We start from the raw sequence: 23,654 nt of genomic DNA on the forward strand, positions 1-23,654 counted from the left end.
GAGCAAAAGACAACTAAAATCAGGTTTCTTTTTCTGATTTCTGCCAGATAACTGCAACTATTCTCAAAAGAGTCAAGAAATAAAATCTACATTAAAAAAGGACTTTAAAATGTCAGGAGTCAAATTTGATATAATAATTTGACCTTGAATTGGGTTAGGGATGAATGCAATTCTTTTTTATATTATAAATTTTCAAATTATATATAGTTTTTAAAATGTCCAATAATGATTAAAATTTCCATGGTTTATTAGCATTATTTAATTACAACCACAAATTTTCCCTGAGACAGCTTACATGTAATCTGTTCATAGTGGAATTTTTAGTGTCTTGAGCATTAAATCATAATGGAACCATATGTTTTGACAATGTGTTGTTTGATTAATCTCTATACCCAAAGTGAGGAAAATGGCAATACCTCTTTTCACAGTAAAATATTCACACTGATATGATTATATGTCACTTGGATACTCTCTTCTGGATATTCCTCTTCCCTTCCATTTTCTTCCTTCACTTTATATATGAAGGAATAGCTTTCCTTCTTTCATTTTTTACTCTTGGCAATTGATAGAGGAATTGCTAGTATAATTCAGTGAATGTGTTTACCTAAATCCAAGGTGTTTCTTAATTTCATTTTAATTATTAGTGGAAAAAATGCCACAAGTAATTCTTCTACATAGCATTTCATAATTCTATTTGTACACACTAGGGTACAGAAATGAAACAATACATTTAGCCTAGAGGTCTCTTAAGTTTTTAGATGAGTAAGGGATAGGGTAGTTTAGATAAATTAGTACAGGAGTTCCCTGCACCATATAGAGATCTTTATTGTACAGATTTTCTTCTATTCTCAACACTGGCAAACCTTCAACTTCACTCCCTAAATGGGCCAAAAGTAAAAGTAGCAGGAATAATATTGTATGGGTGTTTGCTATGTGTGGATTATTATAAAAGAGCAGTTTGGTGTGTTATAGTTTGATTTGTTGTCTAAAAGTGGAAGCTATTAGCCAAATTTGTCTCTTTTTTAGTGAGTTTTAACTAAAACCTTGAAGTCTTTCTTATAAATGAAAAGTAAAATTATTTTATGCATCATATGCAGGTCTTTGAGAGACTATTTTTGTATAATTTAGATTTGAAATCTAAAATGTTTAGACAATTGCTGCAATATCCAGAATTGTAGGTTCTATATTTGTCCCTAATCAGGATTCCATGCAAAAGCTATGCTTTCTCTTGTAATACAGAACAAGAATCTGAGCTCTCCCCATTTTCAGAAACTTATTTCTTAATAGTCTTTAGGATGTAAACAGCAAAATGCCTTAAGTGTATAAAAAATTGGGCTCTAGCATAACAACTATAGAATTCATATGCCAGTTCTTTGGAGGGTGGGGGGGGCAGTTTTTCTTCTTTCTTAAATTGAATATGGGAGACCTGAGGGAAATAAACAGTGATTCCTTTATTGAAATGTGAGCTTAACTCTGTGAGTGGTATACATTTGTAGAATTATAGATCTAGTAGATTCCTTCCAGTGACATCAGAAGAGATTTTGTAATAAGTTGAAGGGGGAAAATTAAGTAAAGAAAAAATTGTCGTAGGATTGTGTTCCACTTTCATAAGCAGATTGCTTTTTTGCTTTCTTAAGAATGAATGATGGGGGCAGCTGGGTAGCTCAGTGGATTGAGAGTCAGGCCTAGAGACGGGAGGTCCTAGGCTCAAATCCAACTTCAGACACTTCCCAGCTGTGTGACCCTGGGCAAGTCACTTGACCCCCTTTGTCCACCCCTTACCACTCTTCCACCTGTGAGCCAATACACAGAAGTTAAGGGTTTAAAAAAAAAGAATGAATGATATTGGTTACATTTTAACAGTATAAAAGGTATATGTGATTAGAGGTACAAAAGTATCAGAATTGTGCAGTGATTTATTTTAAAGTCACAAATACTTCTGAGTTTTATTATTTGATTCATTTTGGATGTCTTTTGTTTCTCCATTACAATCATTTCCAAATACTTTTATTTCCCTAATAATAATGGTAATCATGATAATAATAATAGCTTACATTTATATAAGGCTTACTATATGTCCGACACTGAATTAAACACTTTATGATTATCTCATTTGTTCCTCACTTCAACCTGGGAGGTAGGTGCTATTTTTATCCCCATTTAACAATAAGGAAACTAAGGCAAACAGAGGTCAAGTGACTTACCCTGGGTTACACAGTTAGTGTTTGAACAAGCCCTCCTATGTAATAAAGGAAAAACATTAAGTATTAATGTTTTTGTGACTAGTGACCATGCCTGTTAGAGTATGTAGCATTCCACAGTCATAGGCTCCCCTGTTCCCTACCTCTCTATCCAAGGAAGGGATGTGCTTTTCTTTCTTTTCTAGGACCAAGATTAGTCATAGTTACTCAGAATTTAGTTTCATTTTGTCCTTCTTTTGACTACATTTTGTAGTTATTGTGTATATTTCTTCCCTCTAAGTTTCTTCTATTTCTCACAACACAATAAAATTCTGTGAAACTCATGTGCTAAAATTTGCTAAGCTATATCTTAGTCAATGCATGCTTATTTTATTTCTAGATTTTTTTTCTACCACATAAAAAGTTGCTCGTAATATTTTGCTATATGTGAGTCCTTTCTTTCTGCCTTTCTTAGGGTATATGACCTCTAGTGAGATCTCTACATCAAAAGCATGAACATTTAAATCAGTTTTATAGCATAATTCAGAATTATTTTCAAGAATGGATAGACCCATTTTCAGTTTTCCCAACAGTGTAATTAATGTGACTATCTTCCTTTAAGCTGGCTCTAGCTGTGAATATTTTAATCTTTAATCATTTTTACCAATTCATTGCATTAACATGAAATTTCCATTTTCTCTTCAAGATTTGGAGCAAACTTGCATTGGGTTGTGAATGATTTGTAATTTTTTTTTGAAAACTTTCCTGTTTGGTTATTTATTTTTTAGGAGAATGATTTGCTTTTTAATTTTGGCATCCTAAATAGCAAAAGTATTTGAGCATTGAGTTTTTCCAACATCTTTGTTATAATCCTCTACCTTGCATATTTGAGTCAGTATAGTTCTCCCTTCAGCAGGATATCTCTGGGATTTAGAATTCTTAGGGGAAAATAATAGTAATTATAATATCATAGTTATTTATGTAGTACTTTCAGATTAGCAAAATGCTTTACATGTTATCTTATTTGATTATCACACCAACTCTATCTTAGGAATGAGGAAACTAAGGTTGATAGGGGTAGGTGGCTTATCCAAGATAACAACCATAAAGTGACTGGGGGCATCAATTAAAATCATGTTTCCTGATTCCAGATCCAGCATCACTGTACCACCTATGTTTTTGGACATTTAAATTAGGGAAATATAGATATCCCAAAGAGACCTAAAGCATTAGTTTTTATCAGTTTTGATTGGTCACCTAATTTCTAATTAAAACAAACTAATCTTTGCTGTGTTTACTGCTACATTTAGGCTATTAGATTGGTGGTTCTAAGTATCATGATTAGCAGAGTTATAGACTGGGTTTTATGTTTATTTGTATTGCCATATGAGGAGAGAAAAAGATTCTCCCAGATTCCCATTGATCAATTTGAGAGCATTCCAAGAAGGATATGTCAATGGATCTGGTCATATTCCCTGGCCACTTGGACAAGGCAAAAGTGGGTGAATATAGAATCCAAGGACCTGTGTTCTAATTCCAGCTTTGCTGTTTTGTTCCTGTGTGATTTTAAGCAAATCACATGACCTTTCTGGGTCTCTGTTTTATCATTTGTAAAATGTAGGAGTTGGATTAGACAGCTTTTAAGGTCTTTTCTAGCTTTAAATCAATGAATCTTATGTGTTCCATAGCTAAGTATAATAGTTAACCACTGACAGGCCAAATTGTTATAAGGATATAAGAGACTGAAGTATAAGAATTTAAAATTTCAGCAATTGAATAAACTGCTTAGTATCTTTCCTGTTATTCATTAGTAATCTAGTAGAAAAAATAACTTGTGGAAACATCTTTTATTTTTCTACATTTTCAAGGTCTTAGATACTTTTTAGTTGTGTGATCTCAGGTAAATAACTTAATCTCTGTTTGCCTTAGTTTCCTCAACTGTAAAATGGGGATAATAACAGCTTGTAATTCACAGGATTGTTGTGAGAAATAAATGAGATGATATTTGTTAAGTCCTTAGCACAGTGCCTAGAATGTAGTATTTGAAAAGAAAAGTATTTTGCACATATTGCAGATTTGTAACTTCATGTATGTTTTTTTCCCCTGGCCTATTTTGTATGTGGAAAAATGTTATTTGGTCCTAAGTTTAGAACTAAAAAAAAAAAATCCAAACAAAAACAAACAAATGAAATTCCAAACCCAACACCAAAACGTGAAAGGCATATAAGTAGGCAGGTATTGATATATCTTCAGTCACTTTTATTTTCCTTCAGTTAAAAACATTTTTGATCTTTTAATTCTTTTAAAATTATCCCTTTTTTGAAAGATCTTGAGAATCAATTTAATAATTCATACATTTAAATTGTTTCCTAAGTAGAAAATATGATTAGTAGGTATAAAATCCTTTTGAAAGCTATTTTATCTGTATCACAGGGTAATTGTACCCATAACTGTCACTTTTAAAGGCTGTTGTCATTTCTGGAGAAATGTGATCTTGGTATGTTATTAATAATCTGATATGCCTCTATTTGTTTAAAATAATGTGTATATATACGTATGTACATATATATACACACATATACATTTTATATACTATAACCTTGATTTTTATGTGCACATTAATTCATTAAAATATTGTCACTGGAGGGCAGCTAGGTGGCAGGTCCTGAGTTCAAATCTGGCCTCAACCACTTTCTGTGTGACCTGGACAAGTCACTTAACGCCCATTGCCTAGCCCTTACTGCTCTTCTGCCTTGGAACCAATACATAGTATTCTAAGTCAGAAGGTAAGAGTTTTTAAAAAAAAACTTAATTTTTAAAAGATTTTCTGAGTAATGATAATATTTTAAAAGACAATATGCTATAATGGAAAGAGCCTTGCTGCATTTGGCATCAGAAAATCTGGTTTTGGATCTTGGCCCTGCCATTTAAATTTATGATCTTTAGCAACTAATTTAAACTCCCTGGCCTTTGGTACCTTATCTATAAATTGAGGTGGTTGGATTGGATAATCTATGAGAAACCATCTAGCTCCAAATTTATGAAGTTTCATAGCTTCATTTGTTCCATTAGACTAGGCTGTCACCATAGACTTAGAAGACACTTCAAGTCTTTTATATGCTTAGAGATTTAGCTATCTAGCCTTTGTGCTTTTTTAGGGGGAAGGGAAGGCTTGGTATAGGGAACTCTTGGTGTAGAAACTTTATCCAATAACACAAGTTAGTATATAGTACTCTAAAGATCACATGAGTTTCTTTTAGAATTTCATGTTAGATGACCATACTCATCCCTTACTTAATGACTAGCCTTTTTTTCCCCCCTAGACTTTGATAATAATTAAAAAAAATTTTTTTTTAAATTCTTACCTTCTCTGTTAGAATTAGTATTGAGTGTTGATTCTAAGGCAGAAGAGCAACAAAGGGCTAGGCAATTGGGGTTCAGTGACTTGCTCAAGATCACACAGTTAGGAAGTATCTGAGGCCACATTTGAACACAGGTCCTTCCAACTTCAGCATAGCCCTCTATCCACTGTGCTACCTAGCTGCCCTTCTAATGGGATTTTTAGTTACTTATTTGACAAAGAATTAGGCAGCATGATGAAGTAGACCCTGTATAGAAGAATTGGGTCATTTTCATTAATTTATGGAGCAACACTTTCATAGAGCTGTTTGCTAAGCAAGCACTAAAGTGCTGTTTAGTACTTATGTTATATAATGGAACACTATTTGCATACATGCTATAGATTCAAAGAAGCCTTTGTATTTTAGTTTATTCCAATAAATTTAAAACCTTATGACTTTTTTTTCAACAAATAAAATGAATTTAATAGTCTCTTATTTTGTTCCAGAAACAAACAAGAAATATTGCCAAGTTTTTAGGTCAGAAACCTTCCTTACCACATATGCAGATATAGCAATTTTTATATGATAATAAATATATTGCATATATGCTTATTTTTAAAATGCCTTATTTGGTGCCAATGTCACAAAATAAATTCTTAAAATTTAATTTATTTCCTTAAAATTTCAATTTATTTATTTAATTAATTTTGAATGTTTTTTTTCCCATGGTTACATGATTCATGTTCTTTCCCTCTTCTCCTCCTCCCCCCCCCCCCACCCCGGCCAATGAGCAATTCCACTGTGTTTTACATGTATCATTGTTCAGAAACTATTTCCATATTATTAATATTTGCAGTAGTGTGATCATTTAAAGTCAACATCCCCAATCATATACCCATCGAACCATATGATCAGTCATGTTTTTCTTCTGCATTTCTACTCCCACAGTTCTTTCTCTGAATGTGGGTGGTGTTCTTTCTCATAAGTCCCTCAGGATTGTCCTGGATCATTGCATTGCTACTACTAGAGAATTCCATCATGTTCGATTGTGTCATAGTGTATCCCTCTCTGTGTATGATGTTCTCCTGGTTCTGCTCCTTTTGTTCTGCATCAATTCCTGGAGGTTGTTCCAGTTCACATGGAATTCCTCTAACTCATCACTTCTTTCCGCATAATAGTATTCCATCACCATCAGATACCACAATTTATTCAGCCATTTCCCAATCAATGGACTTTCCCTCATTTTCCAGTTTTTTGCCACCAAAAAGAGTGAGCCTATGAATATTTTTGTATATGTATTTTTCCCTATTATCTCTTTGGGGTATGAGCCCAGCAGTGGTATGGCTGGATCAAAGGGCAGGCAGCCTTTTAAAGTGCTTTGGGCATAATTCCAAATGAACCTTATGACTTTTTAAAAAACCTAAATTGGGTTTGGAATGAATAGGAAATATAAAACCTTAATTTTAAAAATAATATCTCATGACATTTTTCACTTATATGATAACCCTTTGGCTTTCTCTCCCCTACCATCACTTCTAATAATCCTCTGAATTATAATTTTTATTTTATATACCTATCTAGGAATTGGTTATAGCTAATTCAGTGTTCATATTATATGGGGGAGATTTGTTATTTAATATTTTTATATTCCTAAAGGTACCATTTACAAAATTGCCTTTATTTTTCTTTTTCAGGAAACTTTTTTCCTTCATCCAGGCAGAGATTTTTCCTAAGCAGCTTAGCTTATATATTTATCAGAAAAGTATTGATGACTCATAGTCCATATCAAATTGTGGGCATTGCTACCAACTTTTTCATAATACAGCTTCTAAGAGATGATAATTTGAAGAAGAAAAATCAGAAGCATATCAATAAAGGTGCAGACTCAATATGTGGATATATGCACATTATGCCTATTGCTACTATAATGCCACTCCTTATGTATTTTAAATGAATGTGAATCCATTCAACCTTTGACAAACAATTTAGGGAGGATAATTATACTTTTTGTTCCTTATCAGCTCCATGAGAGTAGTTTCAGAGCAGTTATTCCCCAACCTTAAGCACTGCTTCTCTTACTAAACTTTTAGAAATCTGACAACTTTTTTATATTTTATTTTAGGTTGATCTCCTATCAAGAGTTTTTGGCATTTGAATCTGTTTTGTGTGCCCCAGATGCTATGTTCGTAGTAGCTTTCCAATTGTTTGACAAGAGTGGAAGTGGAGAGGTGACATTTGGTAAGGATATTTCAAGACCAAAAAGAGAAAGAAAGAAAGAAAGAAAGAAAGAAAGAAAGAAAGAAAGGAAGAAAGAAAGAAAGAAAGAAAGAAAGAAAGAAAGAAAGAAAGAAAGGAAGAAAGAAAGAAAGAAAGAAAGAAAGAAAGAAAGAAAGAAAGAAAGAAGGAAGTAAAGAAAGAAAAAGAGCGTGAAAGAAAAATGTCTCTTAAGAGCTAGGTAGTGAGGTTGGTCCAGTCTTTAATACCTAACAGTGGATATAGATTACTGTGTATTTAGGACCTCAAGTCATTAAGTACAGTGCTAATTTCCTAAAAGGATTTATTCAGATAAAATAGAAAATCTGTTTTCTTTTCTTCAAAGCATTAGACTGTTGCAAAAGATTAAGAAATCTAGGAATGTAATTACTTCAGTTCATTGAATCACTGACACTTACACATTCCTAAAATAAGTGCTCCAAAATTTTCTTGTTCTGGGCCAGCCTGGGCAAAATTCTTTATGAAATAGAGCATGAACTGCATGGAATAATCCTCTCCATTCTTTAAGGGATTTCTAGGTAAGAAGTTCAGGACTTTTCTGTAACATCACTGGAGAATTTTTACTTTGTCATTTAGAAAGAGAAGAATGGGGTATAAAGTGAGGGAGTGAGTTAAGGTCTAATTAGCTCTCTGTGAACCCTAATTTTAGCTTTTTGTCTTAAAAGTAAGACCAACATAAAATAATTGTTATTCCGTGTGGGATATAGAAATTGACTTTATTCCCTCAGTAGGATTACATGGTTTCTCAACATACAATCCAGGATAAAGACTTGTAACAATGTTTCAGCATTTGAAAAATTTTAATATCTGTATCGTTACAAAGATTGGCATTATGTATAGGATAAAGAGTAGCTGATTTTTATTAATGGACTGTGAAGTATGGCACCTCAGTGGTTTCATTCAACAAAATAAAGCTATTCAATAAAGATAAATGTATTTATTTTCTTGAATTTGTAGCCCCTTATTTGTTGTGGCTTTGGCACCATTTAAAAAAAAAGAATAATGAAGCCATTCCTGAGCCACATATGTAAAATATTCACTGTGGTGTTTTGTTAGTGAAAAAAATCAATCTCATCACAATAAACACAAAGTTGAATTTGTCCCTGGTTCTGGAGGTTTATCATCACCATAAGAATGAAAAGCAACATGGTGGAGAGCCACTGAGCCTGGTTGGTGAGCCTATAATTAATTATACTTTTTGCCTTGTCCCTAGATATTCTTTTCCTTAATCCAGGTGGATTTTGTATATGTCAAAGATCTTTCCAAAAAAGTAAATATGAAAATACTAAGGTCAGTCCTTGAGGACTCTTCAAATTTGTGAAAATCCCTTGCCTCTTAGAGGCACATTTTTTCTTTTGCTTTGTAGCAGTCTCTGGCCTTTCTGTCTCATGAAAAATATTAACTTGCTTTAAGAGCACCTTTCTCCTGCAGCTAGTAAAAAGCACAAACAGTCTCTATCCACTGTCCATTCAGTCTTAAACCTTCACGCATTAATAATGCTGCATTTTCTCTCTTCTCCTCTCTAGCTTTCACATACATTCACTCCTGTGTTCCAGCAAGTCTGGAACAATAGCACCTCAGAAATAGTTGGAACAATACTTCAGAATTAGTGAGATGAGGCCTTGTAACCCTATTTATACCATTTGCCTCTTGTTTGGGTATTAGAATTCCTGAAAACCTGTGTAGTGTCTTATTCTTTCACTCTTCCCATCCTGGCATTGTAATTCTCTGTTTCTTTTACCTCCCATCTTATTGTTTCTCTCAACCTTACATTTGAAAAACAAAGCACTTGAGTCAGTTGATCCCAGCAGGCTCTTAACAGAGGCCCAAGAAAATTGCCACAGCTCAAATGATTAGATTTATAACCAGTGGAGGAAACAGCTGAGCAGTTTCTTCATGCCAATTCAGTTTCACAAATATTTATTGAGTGGTTACTAGGTGTGAGACACTATTTTAGGGGCTTGTGATTTATAACTGCAATTCTTGCATCTTCCCGCAAAGGGCTTCATTTTAAAATTTAATACATCCCCTCAAACTATAATACAGCACAGTATGCCTAGCTATTCTTTCCTGTGCTTCTAATTTTAACAGAATAAGATTTAAAAGTAAGGATTAAAATTAAATTGAATCCAAATGTAGTATCTATATCTCCTGGCAGAGAGAGAAAGCACTTGAGCATTTTGGATTGCTCAGTGCATACTGTTACCCTCATGGCATCCTGAAATTCTCTTTTCACTTTTAGAGCTCATAATTATGGAATGGGAGGATTCTTAGGGAATACAGAGTGAGAATAGTTGTATTTTGCTTTGTTGTGACCTTGGTTCCAACACAATTGTCTGGTCTTACTGATCAAAACTTTTGATATCTTTTGAGTGGTACAATTTCCTTGGCTCATTAGGTGTTTCCCTGCTTAATACTACACAAAACAAAACAAAAACTCATTTTGATGGTCTCATACACATGAAAATCTCAACTTAAAAGCTTTCTAAAATGAGGTATCGTAAGAGTGAGGGAATTTTAAATCTGATACCTTAAAGCAGCATTATTCTTATTACAAATCGTGACAAATATACAAATATTTTCATTGAGATGGCAACAGGCTTTCTGAGAACTGATTATTTCCAATAATGTTCAATATTACAAAGTTCATAAACAACAAAATGATTTGGATCATTCATTCTCAGAGTGTGATCTGTGTGCTCTCAGGGGTCCCAGAAACCTTTTCAAGGGGTCTGCAAGGCCAAAACTATTTTCCTAATTCTAAGTCATTTTAATATCTAATATGGTAGACATCACTTGACATAACCTATATAAAAGCTCTTTGGGAAGGGAGTGGATCCTCAATGATTTTTAAGTATAAAGGGATCCTAATACCAAAAAGTTTGAGAGCTCCTGATTTAGATGTTTGCTTGTATTTGGCTGTAATGAGATTTTTTTTATCTGTGTTTCACATTTATTTTGCTGAAGGAATAACAGTCAGACAGTCAGGAAACAGTTTTGAGCACCTATTATGTGCCAGGCATTGTGGTAAGTGCTGAGGAATACAAATAAAGGTAAAAGATAGTATTGTGCTCATCCATCATGCACATGTTTATATCAAAGGAAATTTTAAATCCAACTAAATCATTCAGGTAGCCAGTTCTATAGGTTGGCACTTGCTCATGCAGTTTATTTCTTCATTTTTTATTTGAGGGAGAGATGGGTGTGGATCAGGGGTAGAGAGGGAGAGTGAATAGTGAAACAGAATAGGAGAAATTTGGTCCTTGGTATCTCACCTCAATAATGATTGCATTACATAAATGTACTTGAGTCCCTGGTTTTCATCTATCTGTATTTTTAAAAAAAGAGATCTGCCTTATACATGCATCCAATTATTGTACATGTAAGACATATGTACTTTTGTTGAGATACATATAGTCATGTGTGTATATATCTAATGATGGCTAAGCTGTACTAGCTTTTTATAGCCTTTGTTCTCAGTTGATAAAGTATGATTTTGAGCCAAAATATTGAGTTATTATTTAAAAATGAAAAAAAAAAACAACACAACCCATACTTTTATCATTGCCCATTTAATAGAGTCTGGCTTTGTATAGTACTTGGTGGGGGCGGGGGAGAGAGATATACTTGCTTTGCTAGAGGTGCTCACCTTTGGGGGAGAGGCCTTTCAAAGAAGTCTTTGTAGTCTATTTCTGACTATTTTCTAGAGTAGCACAAGACTCCATGGACTTCTTGAGTGTGAATGTGATGTTTGAATGTGGTAATGATTTAATTGTTTCTCCTTGATATGTTCCTTTAGCAAAACTTCTAACATTGCAAGCTGTGGATAACTGCTTGATGGCTTTTATAACTCCTATCCTTTTAGTAGCCTGAGCGCTTGCCCACTGAGTTTGCTAGGCAATGCACGACCGTTTCTCGTAATATAACTCACATCAAAACTATCCAATTCTGCTCAATGGAATTGATTGATATGTCCTGGATTAGCCATTATGCTATATGGTGCAATAGTTATCAATAATGGATTTAGCCAGAATGTGTATTGCCTTGACAGTGAAGCATTCATAACTGAAGTCCTACCTATTTACTAATAAGATGAATGTAAGACATTTTGAAAGTGCTAAGTTCTCTCTAAATTCTCATGCACAGAAATTGTTTTAATTCCAAAGAGCTGGGGGTTTTGCCCAGGAAATTTTTTGATAATTTTCATTATTTTAAAATATTCTTTTTTGAGACAACTCTTCAAATGATCTTTTTTTGAAGAAAACATCCTCTCCCCTGAAAGTAGTGCTCTCTAAAAAGAGGAGTTCCATTTTGTTGATTATTTTGTGGCTTAAGGTACTGTAGTTAAAATATAATTTTGGGTTTTCTTTTCTACTTCTGCCTAGGTAGACAACTTTGCCTTTTTCTCCAATGGGAAGACCCGAGTGAGGCAGATTAGACAGATAACTATTTTATCTGCAGTTTTTACAAAGGGCCTGGTAGAAGGCAGCATATATCTTATAATTCAGGAGCTACACCTCTAATGACTAGAACCAGAAATGCTAACCTGGAAGAATATACAGTTCTGATAGGAACTGAAAAATTGACTTAACATGATTAAAAGAAAAGAGTATGATATGATGGAATATTATTCTTTTGAAGCTTCAGCTGAGCATACCCTTGACACCAATCTAGGAGAGATGTATATATAATCCTCAAAGCTCAGTCCTATAGTATAGTAACTTGAAATATGAGTCAAAGGGGGGTCTGGTATTATTTTCTTCTGATGGTGTTTTATGATGAAACACGTGTACTTGCTGAAGCATTCTATTTCTACAAGGACAGATGCTATTTAAATGAAGCATCATATATTATCCTAGAAGTGAAATTGCACATAGATTGAGTAGAGTTTAGAATGCTTTGCCATTATTGACGAATCCACATCCTTTCCTCCTTAAGGTAGGTAATGGGCAATTAAAAATGTCTCTTCTGTTTCCCTTACCCATGGAGGCACAGAAGATTATAGTGATCTGTTGTAGTTGAACTAATGATGTCCTTGGGAATAGACCTCAGTTATGTGTTCCCTCAGGCTAGTGCTATGTCTTTCTGCCTCTATAAGTTTTAGTTGTTTTTTTTTTCCCTTTAGCCTCTTTTTTGCCTCAATCATTCAGTTCCTGAAAAAATCTAGGTTCCACAAGTTTCATCATTTCTCCTTTCTAGTTGTATGCAAGGATATTAAATATATTCTTAATATGTGGAAGTTCTCAAAAGGCCTTTTTAAGATGCTCAAGGTGGGACACAGATATATGCATATATACACATATGTATGTGTATATGTAAGTATATATATATTTTTTCTTAAAATTAAAAAAAAAGTTTGGTCTCTAGCCTATAATTTGGAAGCCATGGCTCCTGGGCTGGAATCCTTGGAATAAGTATGACCTCAGACATCTCATTCTTTGGACTGATGGTAGGTGGGTTGTGTCACAGGGCTGATGGCTTGTATACCTACAGGAGGAGTTCTCTGGCCACAGCGTTGGTACAGCAGCTCCTTCCAGGCTCATTCATGGAGCAGGCATGGTGGCAGTCTTGGAGAAGAGTGCCAGCCCCGGTCAGAGGTAATTTTGTACTGCAGAAAGGTGAACAAGATTAGTAGGAAGCTCCTGTAAGGAAAAAGGGGTGGGATGAGGGTGGATGATATGGGGGATAGCAGCTTGGGCTGATGGGGAAATTGGAAACCGCCATTAAAACATATTTACATTATATATGCCATAATATACTTTATCATGTAATCAGATATTGCATTAGTCATGTGACTAACACAGCTCAAATCACTAATGCTCTGCCTGTGGAAATTTCCTCCAAAACACAGTTTTTCCCAGTCTCTGCCCCTTTTCCCCTCCTGCCAATTCAATGTGCTGCCTCTCATACCATCAGGGAGAGCATTGTTCTATCTCACTTTTGTGTTTGGGTTGATTGTCCAAATCGAAGGACATGATAAATAGTATTTCTTAAGCCAAATTCTGCAGGAAGTAAGAGGTGGGTTTATTGAAAGTGATGTCAGAAAGTTTTAGCATTTCTCTTTCCTGCTTATTTATATTGATTCCTGCTCCTATTCATAGTGTCAGCCTATTGTTTGAAAAAAAAAAAAAGAAAAGAGAACAAACAAACAAAAACAACCCCCTATGTCATCCCATGGTCTTTATGACTTCCTTGTGGGATGCCGATCATTGTATCACTTTGCATTCAGTCCAAAACTATGGTCACTTAAAACAGCACTACGGGTAGTGATCACTTAGATTCTTGTTTGCCCCTGGAAAGACGGGATTCTCTCTTGGAAAACCTTTGCTGTGCTCTTGTAGTCAGTTGCATTGGGCGTATTTGAGATTATTGGTGTTCCCTTTCATGTCACACAGGACCTAATAAAACTGGATAAGATAAGAAGAAAGCCAGCTGCTTGAGATAATGCATCACAGGAGTGTAATCCAGTCAAGAAAAGAAAGGGGGGAGAGAGAGACACACATACATGGAGAGCTGCCTCCTGTGAATTACTCCCCAATTCTGGAGCCTTTGTATGGTTTTTATAAGAGGATCCTGGTAATGGTTAAGTGATGAATAAGAGTTGGACTTTTAAGCCACCAATCAGATAAATAATTCACAATACACTAATTCTATAGTGTACCTTTAATCAACATTGTATTAAGCATGTATTATAAAATCTGCAGGAGGGAAATATAGGTTAGAAAAAAAGAAAAACTATCTAAAATGCCCAAGTAAGTAAAAAATTGTCATCCACCACACCCCCTCCAGCAAGAATAATTGGATACCATAAGCCGGTTTAAAGATAACCATTTGAAAGATTTTGGGGATAGTTCACAGACCACAGTCTACTCTAATGAGCAAAGTCAAACCTTTTACTAAGTACCTAAAGCTATAAGTAGAATTCAGAGAAGTAGGAAGCAGCCAAACAGAATCTCTGATAAATGACATTCCTATATTTGGAAACACATATCTATGAGCTCTCCAAAAGTGAGAGTGTTAACCTGGGTTGTTTTGTGTTATCAAAGCCATCACTTTATAATATATTTGGCATGTTCTATTTCAAAGACATTTTAAGAATTTGCTAGCAGTAATATATTTAGTATATTCTATTTCAAAGACATTTTAAGAATTTTCTAGCAATAGCTGGACAGCTTGTAAAAAATAATATCTTTAATTTTCCTAGCACTTTCTAATTAGCTTTCTCTTGCCAACAATTTTTAAGTCTCCATTGAAATTGAAATTATAAATTATATCTTATAAACTATATCTTTGGGAGGGAATAAATAAAATTTATTTTACTGGGTAATTTGAATTTCTTGAATTGATAGCTTTCTGTATCCATAACTGGCAATTTACCTCTTTGATATCCAGTTTCTCTTTTGAGAGTAAAATGTTATAGTTACATTAAAATGTCTGCTTTATTCAATAGTTAAGTAGAAATGAAGTATAAGTAGCAAATGTACACTTTTTTTTTATTATCCAGTAACTGATATTTCTGAGAATTGCTTCCTTAAATATTCTCCATTCAAATTCTTTGGCTATGTAATAATTCATCATAATATTTTGTCACTTAGTCATTTAGCAGCAACCTTTTTTTTTGTTTCCTATCAATTTCTTCGTGTTCTTTACTCTAGAACATTTGTTTTCAGACATCAAAATGAATTAATAATAAAATGGAACTAGCTCACTGAAAAGTTCCATAAGCCCTGATAGCTTTCCTTCTGGTCTGCTAAGACATTTCTCACCCTCATGGTTTGCAAGAGACCTTTTAATTTTATTTGATTTTACTAGTTGAGTCTTGATGCGCTTTGAAGTAGAAATTTAATAGATTTTTAGATATAAGGATGCTCCTTTTATATTAGAGGCCAATCTTCCAAGTTACTCTTGGGTATGAACTTTGCTTTTAAAGGTGGGAACTCTATTCATGACAAAGGGAAATGAAAATCCATGGATTATGATGTTAGGAATCAGTCTTGCAAATTGGTGGGGCAAGAAATAAATGTTGCATTCCATTAGAAAAGGAGAGAAAGAGAAAGAATCCCATCTCCCCAGTGACATCCAATGCTTTCTTCTAACCTTGGTAATTACTGTGACTTAGTTCAGGACTGGTTATATTAAGTCAGTACTGAGAGGATTTCCAGTTCAGGATTTTTCTAGTAACTTTTCTGCTTTGATCAGGAAAGAGGAGGTATACAAGATATACATTGAAGGCAGCCATTGACAAACCTGAAGATCATCTTAGTCAAGTCAATAGAGGTTATTGGGGGGAGCTGGAAACAGTACCAGTTGGCTAAGGAAATAAAATAGGTCTGTATTTGATGATTCTTCATTACAATAGGTAGTTATTGGTGGTACCAGCCTTTCACAATAAAATTGACTTAAATTTGGAAATAATTTTGGTTCTTAAGATGTCAGTAAAACAGGCTTCCTGCTTTCTAAGCCTTGTTAATGATCGTTTTTTTGGGGCATTAGTTTCTAAATTAGGATACTCAATCTATTCTCATTAAAGTATCAGTCAATTGTGAATTGACTTTTATTGCAAGTGTTGAACTGTGTAAGAAAGTTAATGACATTTTTTAGTACACGAAGACAGGCTATCAGAGTAGAACTTAAGGTTTTCGTTGTATAGTACACAGCTTGACTGGTTCCTGTCTAAGAGTAACTGTTCTGTGTTTAGTCCTTCTTTATTTAAAAGTGAATCACTAATTTCACTTATCTTAAAACATTTTAATAATTGAGACTAATAATCATGGCTTTTTATGGGAGTTTTGAAGCTTTGTGTCAAGGCCATATATTTTTTTTTTTTTACAATATCAGAAGCTTTTAATAAGGTGCTTGCTGCTGAGCTAATGATATGCTTTTGGTGGCATTCCTTATACCTATCTTCAATAGACATATTCAGGCTAGTGTGAATGTAATAATCAAGCCTCAATCAAACCATACTTAGTATGACAAATATTGCATTATACTGTAATTTAGGTATTCATGCCTCTGATAAAGGGCTTAATTCGACTCCTTGAGGAACGGGGAAAACACTATTGATTTTATACCTGAATGCAAAGTAGCAACCATTTACTGTGCAAGATATAAATCTCTTCCTAATTAAAATTAAATCAAGAGAAATTAAGAATCTTGTGGCCTTACATGTAATAGTACACAATCTTAAGTATAAAATTATATTCTGTAGCAATTGTGTTCCTGTGCATGTTTCTGAGAAGACCAAAAAAAAAAAAGTTTGCAGTTAATCTTAATAGAAGCGGATGATATTGACTTTGAAAACTTCTCTGATTTTCTTGTAGGAAAAATATGGTGGATTGAACTGTTTATCCTCAATGTAATTGACATTTTTTTTTCCCTCCCAAGAAAATGTCAAAGAAATTTTTGGACAGACAATTGTTCATCATCATATACCTTTTAACTGGGATTGTGAATTTATTCGCCTGCATTTTGGGCATAACAGGAAGAAACATCTTAACTACACAGAATTTACTCAGTTCCTCCAGGTGAGTTATTTCTTTTTATAACTAGAGTTAATCAAATATTTCATATGCTGAACCAAGATCATTGCAAGTTTCACTTTCATGATGCAATAAGAATAAATGCATATTGAAGCATAGATGGGCTTTAAAGTTTGCTTTGGTTCTATTTTTTTTAAATAAGAGTGAATGATTTCTATATCCTTTTCTTATTTTGTTCTCACTCTCCCAACCAACATGTGTAAACCCAACTGTTTTTTTCCCTTTCTTTCTCAAATTTGAGGGAAGCAACTTTTGGAACAGTGCTTTTTTCTTGGAAAGATCAAATTGAAATAATTTATGTAAAGAGTTTTATAAGACTCAAAATGTTATCTCTGTATATCTGCCACTATTCAAAAAAAATCAAATGAGTTTGGAAATTGAGGGGATGCCTATCAATTTGGGAATAGCTGGACAAATTGAGCCATAAGAAATGATGAGCAGGTTAATTTTTAAAAAAAATAAAAAGATCTGCATGGAATTATGAAAAGCAAAATGAATAGAACTAAGGGATTATTATGCACAGCAATAGAAATAATGTTTGAAGAATAGTTTTTGAATAAATATTTCCGAAGAAAGAACAGATAAATAGAAACATGTAAGACATCGTTTTATATATACTTTATATATACTGTTTTATATATATATACTATTTTATATATACTGTTTTTATATATACTGTTTTAATGATCCCTTCTCTAGTGAAGGAAGGTGAGTGAGGAAGGAGATACATGGTAATTTTAATGTAATCAACAAATAAATTTAAAAAATTAAATGAGGGCCACTGTAATATAATGGGAAGAATACAATAATTGAAATCAGATCTGGTTTACAGTCCTGACACAGGTACTTACTAGGTGCATGACCATAGACAAGTTAATTGATCCCTCTGATCTTCAGTTTTCATATATGTAGAGATAATCATATTTGCTCAACTTGCCTTATTTTGAGGAAAGCATATTGTAAATTTTAAAGTGCAATATAATGACATTGTTAATAATATTAACATGAGTAACTTAAAAATATGAATATACTAAATAAAAATAAAGTGATTTTATTTATAGGGTGGGATGATGGATATTGTTCCATTCTGTTATTGATCATGATTTCTCCAAGGATAAGTCTTCATTGCTTATTGTATTTACTGAAAAGTTATATCTTGGGGTAGTGGGGTTTTTGTTTTCTTATGGCAATTAACTTACTTTCGAGTTCATCCTGAACTAGATTAAAACAGAATTCTGAAATATTTAACAGATTTTCTAAGTCAATATGTGACCCATCAGGATTAGTGTTTCCTAATTATAGTTTGAGTGTGATACATTGGTATTAGGTCACAAATATAGGTAATTAATACTTTAGAAATGACATGGGGTCAGCTAGGTGGCACAATGGATAGAGTATCAGGTCTGGAGTCAGGAAGATTCATTTTCCTAAGTTCAAATCTAGCCTCAGATACTTCCTAGATATGTAGGGCTATTCATTTAATCCTGTTTGCCTCAGATTCCTCATTTGTAAAGCAAGTTGAAGAAGGAAGTAACATACCACTGTAGTATCTTTGTCATGAAAATCTCAAATGGGGTCCCAAAGAGTCAGACAAAACTGAACAACAACAATAAAGGAATGACATAGCCATTGTTTGTTGTTTTATTAAAATAAAATTTAACACCTTGACTTTCTTCATTCCTGACCCATGACAGCCTTTCATTTTGCCTCTGAGGTGGCAGTGAATAACCTCTATGGCTCTGATGCTAACTGTTGGGTTAAACCATTCCTAGAGGTCAAAGCTAAAGGAATACTGGTTACCAGACTGCCATGACACAATTTGTGTGACTACAGGCAATTCACTTAACCTCTCTGAGGATTCTCTGCTGCTTTTGCTAAAGCCTAAGTATTGGTAAAAGACTGGAGGAGGTGATGAAATTGAGTGGCTTAGCAAGGGGACTGAGGAGAAAGAGGGGACATGATGTTATCACAATCAGTAAGCAAGCCAATTGATCTGTGAGGACGGAAGGCAGCAGCTGTTGTAAGTAGATCCTGACAGGGACACTAGCCTCCCCTTTGTCCCTCTAACATTGCCATTAGAAGATATCTCAGCTTCTAGACTAATATACCTCGAATGCCCCTTACACTGCAGAACTGATTATGTTAACATTAGGGAGAATTAACTCAGGCAAGTGAAACCTTTGTAGCAAAGTGACATACCTGTGGGAAGTCTGGTTACTTGTATAGCATTACTGATGTAGTTGTGTTGCTCTTAAATTGTGTTTGTCCCTGAGAAGAGTCTTATATAGTAGAGGTATTAATACAGAGAGAAAAGGAGTTGGGCTGTGATAGCTGTGATCTTTTAAAAATATGACTTTATATTTATTACCAATTAAAGTCATACATTTTCCAAAGTTATGTGATCCAAATTGTCTCCCTCCTTCTTTCTCTCCTCCCCCATCAGCTGGCAAGCAATTCAGTCTGAGGTATACATGTATTATCATGCAAAACATATTTCCATATTGTTTATTTTTGTGAGTCAGCTGTGATCTTAGTAACATCTTTTCAGCTCTTTTCTATTCTTTTGGGCTTACCTGGATAAGAAGTTATGTATGCTGGCAATAAAAGACAATGATGGGGCAGCTAGGTGGCTCAGTGGATTGAGAGCCAGGCAGAGATGGGAGGTCCTGGGTTAAATCTGACCTCAGACACTTGCTAGCTGTGTGACCCTGGGCACGTCACTTGACCCCCATTGCCTAGCCCTTACCACTCTTCTGCTTTAGAACCAATACACAGTATTGATTCTAAGAAGGAAGATAAGGGTTTAAAAAATAGATTATTGATCTTGATATGCCATCAAGACTAAACATCATTTCAGGTGAGTATCCTCTTATTCTCTCCACTTCCATGACTACTGAGATCTACCTATAGCAGTAATCTTATTTTCTCCTATGCTTTTAATTTTCTTTCTTCTTCCTGTAGCAACCATTACCTGAACTTACAGTATTATTTTCAATGTTAGTAAGGTTCTCTGCCATTGATCTCCTCTTTTTCAGTCCACTTCTTCAAAAAAGGAGATGGGTGAACACCTCAGAGTCTATGATGTGCTCTTTCTCCTTCCTGCAAGTTTGGGCGGGAAACATTTTTGTCCTTTGTGAGGTTAGGTTTTGGGGAATGATTGTAATATAATTTAGAAGCTTCTTATTACCTCACCTATGTACCCTTCCCACTTGATAGTATTCATTAAAGAAATGGATTCCAAACATTTTTGGTCATTAAAAGTCCTTTTTAATGTGATGGATATCTAATAAATTTATCTAACTCTTAAGTCTGACATACTTGCCACTGACTATCTCTTGAAGTCCTAAAGCATAGGCAAGTGAGAAATTGGGGACAGCATGCATGTAGAATTTTTTTAAAAGGAGAGAAAAAAGATAGGGTAGAAGGTAAGATTTATGTAGCCAGAAATTGTCAAGTGCCACTTATACTCTCCATATGGGATAGGTACAAATTTATCCCTTGCATTTTGAAGTGTTAGGTGTAGAACAAAGTTGATTTGGAACAAAGAAGATGAAATTTCCCCCACTGCCTATTGTTTCTCTTTGAGGTTTCCAAAATGTTCTCATAGCAAATATTTTATAAAATGTTATGTTGATGACCTTTTTTATTGTTTATTTTCCTAATAGAACCACTCCATCAGATCTAGTTAAGCTAGATCAATTGACAAAGCAGCCATGTTAAAAGGTGTATGTAATATTCTGAACCTGTAGTCTTCCACCTTTTAATGAGAGGAGAGATGTGATTTTCATTTTTCTTTTCTAAAATCAAGATTGTTCATTTCAATTCATCTGAGTTCAGCTGCCTTTTAGTGTTATTTTCATTTACATAATTGTAGTCATTGTGTACATTGTTCTCTTGCTTCATAGCAAATGCTTTCTTTCAACCCTCTAGTAGGACCAAGTGCCAGCTAAGACTCCTTCATTTTCTAGAGGCTGTTGGGGGGAAATGACTGGAGTAGAGTGGGGGAAGTAGACTGCAAATGCATGCAGGTGGTTTATTCTGTACTGTCATTTGCAATAAGTCCATATGGCTTATTGTTTGGGTTTTCAGTTTCCTGCACTAAATGCTGTTTTGCAGATGACAAGCAAATCCAAACATGCCTTAATGTTGAATTTTTCTCTCAGTCTTTACAAATAGATCAGATCATTTTTTAAAAGGGATGTCTGGGGACAAATATCAGTATTCTGAACTCTCTCCACTAATTTAATGACTTGAGTAGCTAGGATGGCAAATTCTTGGGAGTGGTAGAAAGAAAATGAGAAATAAATTAATAAAAAGAGTGAGGTTTCTGTCAAGATCTACTTTTAAGTGCTTCCCACTATCTAGAATAGGAGGTGGTTGTTATTATGGTTTTTTTTTTTTAACTCTTACCTTCTATCTTAGTACCAATTCTAAGGCAGAAGAGCAGCAAGGGCTAGGCAATCAGAGTTAAGTGACTTGCCTAGAGTCACACAGCTAGGAAGTGTCTAAGGTCATATTTGAAGCTAGGTCCTCCTGACTCCAGGCCTTGGTGCTCTATCCACTATGCAACCTAGCTGTCCTGGTTGTTATTATCATTAAGAATAATGATTATAGCTTATATTCACCTGATGTGGACTCTTCTCAAAGTAACCATTTGCTAGTCTTGTATTTATAGAGAACCTACTAATGAAAAGTGCAGTGCTATATTCTTATATTTAATGCAATGCTTAGATATTTAGATGCTGGTGACTATTTTCACATAATTACATGAAAACAACACATAATTGCATTGTCCCAACTAGTTTCCAGGCTGACAAGGAAGGAACCATCCAAGTTGATGTTTTCTATAGTAACTAGGGGCATTATTAATGATCATATCTTTATTTGTACTCCTACTGATTAATTATAACGCTTGGGTGTAGAAAAGTCTAGAAAAAGTACTGATTATAACACTCTGTTATTGATTATAACTCAGACAAAACAAGATTGCAACTAAAAATAAGAGATGAAAATTTTTTAGACAGTTTTCAAGTCTGAAGTTCTAAAGATTAAAGTAACTAGTTGTTGGCTTTTCTCATCGAGTTCATTTGAAAAAATGTTTGAGAAATTATCTCTAATTCATTTAGCAAGAGGAAGAGAAGATTTGATTGCAACATTTAGCACTGGAAAACCACAAATGAACTTAAACCATTATTTCAAGAAGTACTTGTAGATGACAAGAATACTTCCAAGCAGGAGAGAATAAATTGCAACATGATTTTAAAGCTGAAATAAAGAGGTGAAAACATACTTAGTTTATTTTCAGTGCTGAATACTTTTCAAGTAAAATCTGAAGGTTCTTCTAGTTTTTTTCCTTCTCTTTTCTGTATTGGCTTAGTCTGATTTATCATCTCTACTCTGGAATAATATGTAGTACATTTGCAAGAAAGTGTGCCTCTTAGGGAGAAAAAATCAAAAGCTTTGTTGTAAATACAGTGCTATTCATTGTTCATTTCTGTTGTCGGTTTGTGTCTGGAAAGAAACTCCCTTTTCTTCTGCAACATATGCTAATGACATGTACTTTAAGGCCAATTTAATGCTCTGTTTCTAATTATTTCTTATAGGAGCTGCAGCTGGAACATGCAAGGCAAGCCTTTGCCCTGAAAGATAAAAGCAAAAGTGGAGTGATCACTGGACTAGATTTCAGTGACATTATGGTTACTATTCGGTCCCACATGCTCACTCCTTTTGTGGAGGAAAACTTGGTTTCGGTAAGTAAAAAGCTAGGGCTTTGATTTTTCTCAGGATGGAAATGTAGTTCAAGGGAATGTTTCCTCATCTACAACCTCAATTCTTTGCATCTATGCCAGGTATTCTGATGAATAATCTAGTCTGATTTCCAAATGTAGCCTAGACCTAACTAAGCTCCTTAGGTCCAGATTTCCTTATATGGGATTTAAGACTTGTGTGTATAGAGTGGTGGATAATCCATAAATAATGGATTATGTGTTAATTTCATGGTTATAGTGAAAAGAATTATTTTAGGGAAGCATGTGATTCCAGTGTTGATAAACATACCCTTTAGTTGGGAATTAAAAGAAGATGAGTTGCTATAGTACCTTTTGCTACTGGACCCTTCTTTCTTACATAGTCTCCAAAGGCAGAGACTATGTTTCTTTTTTTCCTCCCTCCTTTCCTCCCTCTTTTCCTCCCTCCCTCCTTCCCTCCTTACCTCACTCTCCTTCCTCCCTCCCTCTCTCTCTTTCTCTCTCTTTCTCTCTCTGTCTCCCTCCCTTCCTTCCTCCCTTCCTCCCTCCTTCCCTCCCTCCCTCCCTCCCTTC

General features: G+C 34.4%; 1 protein-coding gene across 2 annotated transcripts in view; it reads left to right on the plus strand.

The window, feature by feature from the left end:
- The window catches only part of SLC25A12 (solute carrier family 25 member 12), a 114,184-nt gene that overhangs the window by 19,391 nt on the left and 71,139 nt on the right, over nt 1-23,654 (plus strand). For both annotated transcript variants that reach the window (XM_044669794.1, XM_044669793.1), the window contains exons 4-6: nt 7,644-7,759; nt 17,180-17,319; nt 22,938-23,084. In XM_044669794.1, the coding sequence (XP_044525729.1) occupies nt 7,644-7,759; nt 17,180-17,319; nt 22,938-23,084 (403 nt within the window). The remainder of the gene's footprint in view (nt 1-7,643; nt 7,760-17,179; nt 17,320-22,937; nt 23,085-23,654) is intronic.

This window comes from Gracilinanus agilis, chromosome 3, assembly GCF_016433145.1.
Source record: "Gracilinanus agilis isolate LMUSP501 chromosome 3, AgileGrace, whole genome shotgun sequence".
Taxonomy (NCBI): Eukaryota; Metazoa; Chordata; class Mammalia; order Didelphimorphia; family Didelphidae; genus Gracilinanus; species Gracilinanus agilis.